We start from the raw sequence: 10,637 nt of genomic DNA on the forward strand, positions 1-10,637 counted from the left end.
AAATTGTGGATTGCCAGTGAACGAAGTCTGTGAAGGTTTGGGAGTCTACCTTGAAGACTTACCTGAGTGATTGAGCGAGGTCTGTGTGACCTTAGCTCAAGGAGAAAACGGTGAGGACTGGGTGTCTTGGACTAAGTGTCCTTGACTGGGTGTCCGGGACTGAGTGTCCTTTGGTTTAAATACCTAGCCGCTCCAACCAGACGTACAGTTGTCACAGCAACTGGAACTGGTCCAACAAATCATTGTCTTCAACGTGTCACTGGTTTCATCTTCACTTCCTTTCACTTACTGTTATTCATTGTGAAGCCATTGCATGCTTGCTTTATCTTTTGTCTTCACAACATGAATGTATGATCTGTTCGGCTTCATAACTTCTTCCTACCTGATCCTGTTTGTCATTGCGCTTTCACTCTATTGAATACATGACCATGGCTGGCCTAGTGTAATCTAACTTCCGCTGCATAGTAATAGGCATAATCTTCACTGTTTGTCTTCATAACTCTCACGTTTTGAAGACCTTCATAAAAATCGCCTATTCATCCCCCTCTAGTCGATATAACGCACTTTCAACTCCCCTTTCCTAGTCCCACTAGGAGGGGGAGTGGGAGAGGGGAAAGGCAAGGGGGGCCCCCTTCCTTGTCCTATTTGGACTCAAGGGGAGGGGGGCGTGCGGCCTGCCCTGGTCGGCCCCTCTCTCTCTCCACTAGGGCCCATCAAGGCCCGTTAGTCCCCGGGGGGTTCCGGTAACCCCTCCGGCACTCCGGTTTTCTCCGAGATAACCCGAAACCCTTCCGATGTCTGAATATAGCCGTCCAATATATCAATCTTTATGTCTCGACCATTTTGAGACTCCTTGTCATGTCCGTGATCACATCCGGGACTCTGAACTACCTTCGGTACATCAAAACACATAAACTCATAAAACCGATCATCACCGAATGTTAGGCGTGCGGACCCTACGGGTTCGAGAACTATGTAGACATGACTGAGACTCATCTCTGGTCAATAACCAATAGCGGAACCTGGATGCTCATATTGGTTCCTACATATTTTATGAAGATCTTTATCGGTCAAACCGCATAACAACATACGTTGTTCCCTTTGTCATCGGTGTGTTACTTGCCCGAGATTCGATCATTGGTATCTCAATACCTAGTTCAATCTCATTACCGGTAAGTCTCTTTACTCGTTCCGTAATACATTGATATCTATTACACAACCTTCTTCTTGTAGACGTTGTTGGGCCTCCAAGTGCAGAGGTTTGTAGGATAGTAGCAAATTTCCCTCAAGTGGATGACCAGTGGCGGATTCACCGTACGGGCACCCTGGGCACGTGCCCGGGCTCGATCCCATCGGTGTTCTCAACTATAGCGATCTTTTCTAGCCATCGCATGCCTAAAAACACTCAGAAACACGAAATAACGATGAAAAATACATAAACTTCTCTAACTGGGCCAGTCCGGGCGTTTTCTGCAATTTGGGCCTTACTCATATCAGCTAAGCAATCAGATGGGCCACAACAGCCAATAGGCCTTGTTTGCTCGATCAATCCACGCACTGAAGAAGAATCGATCGATCCATCGACAAGTCGCCTGTTCGTCTGCGTACGTAGGAACACGAGACCTAGTCGTGTCCTACCATCTGCTGCGCAGCTGCGCCTCCAACGCGGCGATGGCGTGAGGTAGACTGCCACCAGCAGCCAGATCAATGTCCGACGACAAGATTAGAAGAGGATTAGAGATGACGCGCGGCCGGGCCTCGGCTCTGACTCCGGTGGGCGACGGTCAAGATCGGAAGCGTAAGCGGGGGCGCTAAGGCGGCGAATCATCCGGTACCACCAGTGGGAATTCAACTCCGGCTGGATCAGACGTTGGGTCTTCACCGTCGACACTAGCGAACAGTCAACCTGTTCAAGAGGCATCCAGTAGCAGACTGCCAACAATTAGGGCTAGAGGCAAGCGATAGCTAGGTGAGTTATATTTGTAATTTAAGAAGTTGTGCATTGGATTGCTTGCGGACTCTAATTATGCTCGTTAAAATTTCAGAGTTGAGCAGATTTTTTGTTGACACTAGAAGAAATTCACAAGTGGAACCACCACAAGACCCACAACCAAGTGATGTTCATGAACATGGTGACGACATGATAGATGAGGTTCAGAACTGGATTGAGCAGGAAATGCTGGATGATGACGACGACGATGATGATGATGAGGTGAATTTTGAGGACGGGGACGATGATGAGTTTAATCCGGCTGAAATTGTGTGTGATCCCGCTCATAGGCAACAAATTGCTGATTATCATCCGAATATTCAAGATCAGGTGAGAAGAGCATACATATTGAAGGGTCCAACCCGACCAACTGTCAAATTTGATCGCAAAAAAATTGGTAGCAAGAACTGTGCATTTTCTAAAAATTGGTATAAGAATTATGATTGGTTAGAATATAGTGTGTCCGAGCAAGCTGCATTTTGTTTCTATTGCTTTCTTTTTAAGCAACCAGGAAGTAGTACACATTTTGGTTATGATGTCTTCACCAAAAAATGATTCAGGGATTGGAAGCATGCATATCAGGCATTGCCTGCTCATGTTGGTGGGATAAATAGTGCGCACAACAAGGCAAGTTTGCATTATGATGATTTTCGTAATCAAAGGCAAAGCGTGTCTAGTAACTTTGCTAGGTCAACCAAGGAGTCTGAAGTACTTTACAAAATTCGGTTGCACACTTCTCTGGGTTGTGCAAGATATCTCATTGCTCAAGGCTTGGCTTTTCATGGCCATGATGAAAGTTCAACTTCACTGAACAAGGGTAACTTCCGTGAGATGGTAGATTGGCATAAAGCTAGAGATGAGAAAGTGAGGCATGCTTTTGACCATGGTAGTAGAAACTGCAAGATGCTTGCTGCTGAAATTCAAAAAGATCTTGCAAAGTGTTGCGCAGAAGAGGTCACCAAAGCAATCATGAGAGAAATTGGTGATAAGAAATTCTCTGTGCTTATCGATGAGTCACGTGATATATCTGTCAAAGAGAAAATGGCGGTGATGTTGAGGTTAGTAGTGGTTTATTATTCATTTTAATTGTTATTTCATAGTTGTTTTCTACTTTTATTTAACCTTGTTACAAAAATCTTGATGTAGGTATGTCAATGATAAAGGGAAGGCCATGGAACGATTTCTCTCTCTGTACCATGTCAGTGAGACTACATCAGAGGCACTAAAGGTAGCTCTTGTTGACATTCTTGATCATCATAAGTTATCCATTCATAGTCTACGAGGGCAAGGATATGATGGAGCTTCAAATATGAGAGGTGAATTTAATGGTTTGCAAAAGAAAATTCTTGACGAGAACCCTTATGCCTTTTATGTGCATTGCTTTGCACATCGTTTACAATTGGTGGTTGTCTCAGTCGCTAGTTGTTGCTCCTCTATTCATGATTTGTTTGAATATGTCTCCTTAATTGTGAGCACAACTACTGTATCTTGCAAGAGAAGGGATTCACTGAGGGAGGAACGTCATCAAAATATCTTAGATCAGCTTGAGAGCGGTGAGATATTTAGTGGAAGAGGTTTGAACCAAGAAACAAATTTAGCAAGACCCGGGGATACTAGACGGGGTTCACACCATACAACTTTGCTTCGTTTGAGTCAAATGTGGAAGTCGGTCATATATGTGCTTCGTGAGGTCAATGATGAAGGGCGCGGACCGTCTCAAGCGGCGGGTTTGATAGAGATAATGGAGAGTTTCAAATTTGCTTTCGTATTGCATCTTATGATAAAGTTGCTTTCTATCACAAATGAACTCTCACAAGTCTTGCAGAGAAAAGATATAAACATTGTTAATGCCATTGAACTAGTTGGTGATGTCAAAGCTCGGTTGGCCTCTATGAGAGAAAGTGGTTGGGAAAGCTTGTTCGATGAAGTCCAACACTTTTGTGTCACCAAAGGTATTCCGGTGCCCGATATGAATGAAAGAATACTGTTCCGAGGTCGTTCAAGGCTTGATGGTGTGACTTACACCAATCTTCATTTCTATCGAGTTGAGATCTTCTATGTTGCCATTGACAAGATATGCACTGAGATGAATCATCGCTTTAATGAAGCATCTTCAAATATAATAGTGGCCTTCTCATGCCTTCATCCAAAAAATTCCTTCTCCAAGTTTGATGTTGACAAGCTTGCTAGCTTAACTGAAGTTTATCATGGAGATTTCTCTAGTGGTGATCGTGCAATCATAAGAGACGAACTTCAGACTTACATTCTTCATGTACGAAGGCATGAGGCCTTTTCTTCTTGTAAAGATATTGAAAGTTTAGCTACAACGATGGTTGAAACTGAGAAACATTTGGTTTTCCCACTGGTGTACAGAATCATAGAGTTGGCTTTGTTATTGCCAGTCTCAACGGCATCGGTCGAAAGAGCTTTCTCGGCAATGAAGATTATCAAATCTAAATTGCGCAGCAAGATGAATGATACATGGTTTAATGACTTGATGATTTGCTACACCGAGCGGGAGATTTTTAAAGGACTTGATGATGATGCTATTATTAAACGGTTTCAAGCCATGAAGTATCGGAAAGGGCAATTTCCCAGGTCCAATTAGCATATTACTGGTACACTCCATTCTATCTAATGTGTTTAATTTCAATGAAAATTATATAAATTATTAATGTGTTTTATCTTGTAGATTCTCTTGTGTGCACAAGGATGAACGTTGGAGATTGGACTATTGTCGTCGAGGTGTCGAAAGGTTAGGTTGTGTGACTAGTGTTTGGAGAGTTATTTGGTATTGTATTCCTGTTTTTATTTACTTCTATGATCTATAAAAAATTAGTGTGTATATTGCACATGACATTTATCCAAATATATGATACTTATTATGTCTGATAGACAAAAGTAAATTTTATCTTACGGCGTGCCTGGGCTTTAGCAATTTGCTGGCTCCGCCACTGTGGATGACCTAAGGTTTATCAATCCGTAGGATGCGTGGGATGAAGATGGTCTCTCTCAAGAAACCCTGCAACCAAATAACAAAGAGTCTCTTGTGTCCCCAACACACCCAATACAATGGTAAATTGTATAGGTGCACTAGTTCAACGAAGAGATGGTGATACAAGTGGTATATGGATGGTAGATATAGGTTTTTGTAATCTGAAAAATATAAAAACAGCAAGGTAACTAATGATAAAAGTGAGCGTAAACGGTATTGCAATGCGTTGAAACAAGGCCTAGGGTTCATACTTTCACTAGTGCAAGTTCTCTCAACAATAATAACATAATTGGATCACATAACTATCCCTCAACATGCAACAAAGAGTCACTCCAAAGTCACTAATAGCGGAGAACAAACGAAGAGATTATGGTAGGGTACGAAACCACCTCAAAGTTATTCTTTCCAATCAATCCGTTGGGCTATTCCTATAAGTGTCACAAAAAGCCCTAGAGTTCGTACTAGAATAACACCTTAAGACACACATCAACCAAAACCCTAATGTCACCTAGATACTCCAATGTCACCTCAAGTATCCGTGGGTATGATTATACGATATGCATCACACAATCTCAGATTCATCTATTCAACCAACACATAGAACCTCAAAGAGTGCCCAAAATTTTCTACCAGAGAATCAAGACGAAAACGTGTGCCAACCCCTATGCATAGGTTCATGGGCGGAACCCGCAAGTTGATCACCAAAACATACATCAAGTGAATCACGTGATATCCCATTGTCACCACAGATACGCACGGTAAGACATACATCAAGTGTTCTCAAATCATTAAAGACTCAATCCGATAAGATAACTTCAAAGGGAAAAATCAATCCATTACGAGAGAGTAGAGGTGGAGAAGAAACATAAGATCCAACTATAATAGCAAAGCTCGCGATACCTCAAGATTGTATCACCTCAAGAACACGAGAGAGAGAGATCAAACACATAGCTACTGGTCCTCCGCGGACTGGGATTCCCTCTCCACCCATTCGTCCGGGGGCTCATGTTCTACTACGGCCTGGATTTCCATGATCTGGCCCCGAACTTCATCCTCAACATCTCGGCGTTTATCATCGTGTGCGAGGCCTTCCTCCGCATCAAGCCCCACTTCGGCTTATGGCCGAAGACCTTCAATGTCAAGCCGAAGGTAGTGAGCGGCCGCCAGGCGGAGTGCGGAGGCGCCATGGTGGGCAAGATACCCAACGTCACATGGCTTGAGGGCTCCTTCGTGGAGACCATAAAGGGGTGGCAATCGGGGTGGTTCTACATCACCGAGCCACGTGACCCTGCATGTGCAGCGGCCCCTGAGTTTCGATCTGGCATCCCCGCGCGGCTCACCTCCTGGCAAGAGAAGGGCCTGTCCTGGGGTGGTTCGGGAGAGCTGACCGGACTCCAAACATGTATCCAAAACATGGTGAGAAAGAAGCTCAAACTTGTCAACGTAGTCCAGGTCATGCTCATCCGCCGGATCCTCCCGTGTCAACAACGGGCTTTCAACTTGTGGGAGTTCGACCCGGCCCAGCACCAAACTCTGAACAGGCTCTTCGACACAACACACGAGGATGCCTGGAAGGTGCTATTCAAGGGCGCCGAGGTTCCCCCTCCCACTACCGAGGATCGCGAATTCTGCGCGAAGCCCCAAGCCAGCGCGGTAAGCTGTTTTACCTCTTACAGGGTACTTGTTTTTCATAGTTTGACTCTATGCGGGATCTAAGCTCCCGTACCTTTGACAGGACTGGCAGGAGACGGACGGATAGATCGACTGTCCAGCTCCTTTGCCCGAAGGCCCAGCAGACGCTCTCGCGACGAAGATGCTGACCCCGGCTCCTTACAAGGTGCCAGAGAAGACCAAGAAGGCCAAGGGAACCCGAAAGAGTTCCCGGCGCCAGGTGATATCGGACTCTTTGTCCGAGGACTCCTCGGCGCACTCTTCCCACGAAGACGAGGAGGAAGATGAAGACGCTCCCCCTCCAGTCGGGGGAGACAAGAAAAGGAAGGACGCCCCAACTGGGGGGGGGGCGAAGGCTCCAAGAAGGGAAGGACTCTCCTTCCGGACAGTTCTACCACCGCCGCCGAAGGCGAAGACGAGTGGCTGCCCAGGGCCAAGCCCCTGGTGAAGTCGTAAGTATTCGGGTACCAGAGTAACTCATAGCATTCCTTTGTCGCACTACTTCTCCTAACGCTGAATCGTGATTATGCACACCGTCCCAAGCCCGTATCGACGTATCCTTGTCGGATGGCTCCCTGGACTCGTCGGATATGGATAGCGATCCACTTCCGACCTCCACCTCCCCTTTCCCTACGGACAACGCCGAGGTGTTGTCCCAAGAGGCACCGGGTCGAGGGGAGACAGTCCCGGAGGCGCCTCAGGGCGACCTTCCGGACTCCGGGAGCATAGGGAACAAAGCCCCCGAGGGCTCCGAGTTCAGCCCTCAGCCGAACACCGCGCCGGAACCTCCAGTGGTTCCGGACTCCGGCAGGCGGCCTCCTTCCAAAAGGGACAAGACGCCTGTGCCGGTGACCTCTGCCCATCCAGAGGCACCGGACAATCTGCTAGGAACGCTTCACAGTGCTTCCATCGACGAAGAGCACCACACTATTATGAGTGCGGTGGTCCAGAAGGTTCAGTCCGCCAAGAGCGGACTGATTGAAGCCTGTGCCAGCCTTCTAACAGGCTTTGAGGTAAGTTTTAGAAATATGGGGAAAAATATTACCACATAGACAGTAGCCCCTGATGCTCTGTTCGGTGTTCACGAAGAAAAGCCGAACAGAGGATCAAACAATATCGCAGGAGTCTAATATAAGTATGTCTATATGCGTACGCAGGCTTCGTTGCTGGCCTCTGCCGCACAGACTGCGGAGGTTGCCGCATTGAAGCAGGACCTCGAGGGGTCCAAGAAAGAGCTCGGCCTTGCCAAGAAGTAGCTCGAGGAGAACAAGGGTAAGTAATACCCTGTATATAGATATTTATATATAAAAGAAGACGCGATTGCAAAATGACGGGATCATCGTAAATTTTCCACGGGCCACGACCGAGGTGGCGACCCTGAAGCAAGCGCTATCCGAGGCCGAAGACAGAGCCGCCAAGGAGCGCACCGAGCGGGAAAGGCAGGAGGCACGGGTGGGCGAGGTGCAGCAAGAGCTCCAAGCTCCCGTGTCGAAGCATGAGGCGTTTGAGCGTGACTCGAAGACGCGAGAGTCCGAGCTTGCCGCGGCCCTCGAAAGCGCGAAAAATGCCAAGGCTGAAGCCCAAAGAGCCCTCCAAAAGATTGAGGCGATGAAGAAAATAGCGGCGGGTAAGGCATTCCTTATGCAGAGCAAGCATGTGAAAGTAAATTACTTGTTACTTACCCGAATCCGGAGCTCTCCAGGAGCGTTCGCAGATTTGCCCCACAGCGTGTTGGATGTCGCAATGTTTTACCAGGCCGAGGATGGGAGCTCAACGGAGAAGTTGTTCTGGGCCCAATATACTGGGACCAAACACCCAGTGCCTATGAGCGACCAGCTAAAGTAGTTGGTCGAGCTACACAAGGCGGCCGAACAGGCCATGAAGGGCTTTATAGTCCGGCTGTGGCCTGGAGACGCCCTTCTGAACAGCTACTTCGTGGTGAGGCGGCTCGTGGATGCCTGCCCATGGCTGGAAGTCGTCAAGCGGTCCGTCTGCATCGAAGGTGCACGCCGGGCTTTCGCCCGTGTGAAGGTGCAATGGGCCAAGCTAGACGCCGTGAAGCTGATCAAGGAAGGGCCGCCGGAGGGCAAGGAGCATCGCCACCCCGAGATGTACTATGAGGGTGTCCAGAAGGGTGCTCGTCTCGTAGCGGACGAGTGTACGAAAGATATAATATTCGAGTAAACTTGCTCGTGTAATCCTGTAGTTATGAAAACTTGTTCATATGCGCTATGCAACACTTGTTTGAATTTAAAATATTACCTTCTGTTTGGCTGTTTATCAAATCTGAGAGATGGCTAGTCGTCGGCTTCTGCCCCCATGCCACGAGTGCTGGGGTGTTCGGGATAAACCTGAGCACTCTTGTTCCCATTGTTGGGTCCTTCGAGGGAGGTGCTCAGCACAACGAACAAGGCAATCGGACTATAATGCGTTATCACTCTCACTTAGACATAGAATTCTATAATTTTAAATTTCGGCAAAGCCCCTAGTATTCGGAAGGCCGAATTCGTGGCGCGATACACGCCTTAAGCCGGACAGGGTCGACTCCTCGCTCTAAGCGACATAAGTCTTTAGGGACTCGAAAACCTCTCGAACAGCAACCAGTCTCTTGCCTTATCATGACAGTCAGTTTTAGCTTTCTCTACTGAGGTGCTTAGCCCAGCTGAACCGGGGCACAATCGCAGTAGTTCTCCCAGTGCCACCTTAGCCGATATAGCGGAACGTAAGGTACCAAAACATGGGAGCCGAGCAAACCCAACAGCTGATGCATATAATGCTATAAGTTCGGGGTGCCGCACTTGTGAAAGTGTTCAGACTTTTCACACCATATTGTGGGGTACTTGAGCCCCTGGTGTATTGGCCGTACCAAAGTGTACGGTTGCAAGGTGTCATTAATGAACACATATATAGAAAAAAGAAGAATGCAATAATAGTCTTAATGCTATGCATTGTTTATTAAGAAACGTGTGTTAGAGCAGAATGATACAGATAGTGCGATAAGCAAAAAGTAGGACTATGTCCCCTCCAAGGGCAAGCCGAGGAATAATATTAAAGCAAGTATTTCGCTCGTTATCGTAGTCCACCTGGGAGTTCTGTGGTGTGATGTAGCTTTCTGCTTCCTTGGTTGCTGCATCATGTGTTCAGCAATCATGCTGCCGAACAGGGTTTCCAGAGATTAATGTCCTGAAAGAGAGAAAAATAACAAAGCGGGAAGCCCCTAGTGTGGTTTAAGACGCATCTTGGAGCGTGTCGTAATCGTGCCCCCTCCCTACCTGTGCCCATGGTATTTTTAATGCGTAATTATGTACGCAAGGCACGAGTTTCGCCGTTTGGCTTGGGCCGGGGTGGGGGCTGCATTGCTATACGAGCTTGGAACGTGCCAGGCGGTCCTGTTGCCGATTACTCCGGGCGCACTTGAAGGTGTTCGGGTCCTTAAACGCCGAACTAGTGGATTGCCTTAAGAGGCTACTTTGCGCTTCCGCTGCGAGGGCCGCAGTGTGCTCCTCCGTTCGGAGAGAGCGCTCTATGTTTCCATTAACTGTAATGACCCCCTGAGGTCCTGGCATCTTGAGCTTGAGGTATGCATAATGCGGTACCGCATTGAATCTCACAAATGCGGTTCGCCCGAGCAGTGCATGATAACCACTGCGGAACGGGACTATATCGAAGATTAACTCTTCGCTTCGGAAGTTATCCGGGGATCCGAAGACCACTTCCAGTGTGACTGAGCCTGTGCAATGGGCCTCTACACCTGGTATGACGCCTTTAAAGGTCGTTTTTGTGGGTTTGATTCTTGAGGGGTCTATACCCATTTTGCGCACCGTGTGCTGGTAAAGCAGGTTCAGGCTGCTGCCGCCATCCATAAGGACTCGAGTGAGGTGAAATCCGTCAATAATTGGGTCTAAGACCAGTGCAGCGAATCCGCCATGACGGATACTAGTGGGGTGGTCCCTGCAATCGAAGGTGATCGGACAGGAGGAC

General features: G+C 47.5%; 1 protein-coding gene across 1 annotated transcript; it reads left to right on the forward strand.

The window, feature by feature from the left end:
• Positions 1-2,101: 2,101 nt before the first annotated feature.
• Positions 2,102-4,598, forward strand: LOC147963269 (uncharacterized). Its single transcript, XM_087531288.1, has 2 exons — positions 2,102-3,048; positions 3,137-4,598. The coding sequence occupies exons 1-2, from the start codon at positions 2,822-2,824 to the stop codon at positions 4,596-4,598; spliced, it is 1,689 nt and encodes a 562-aa protein (XP_087387414.1). The 5' UTR covers positions 2,102-2,821.
• Positions 4,599-10,637: the final 6,039 nt, after the last annotated feature.

The sequence above is a fragment of the Triticum urartu genome, chromosome 6A (assembly GCF_056163025.1).
Source record: "Triticum urartu cultivar PI428250 chromosome 6A, HENAU_Tu73, whole genome shotgun sequence".
Taxonomy (NCBI): Eukaryota; Viridiplantae; Streptophyta; class Magnoliopsida; order Poales; family Poaceae; genus Triticum; species Triticum urartu.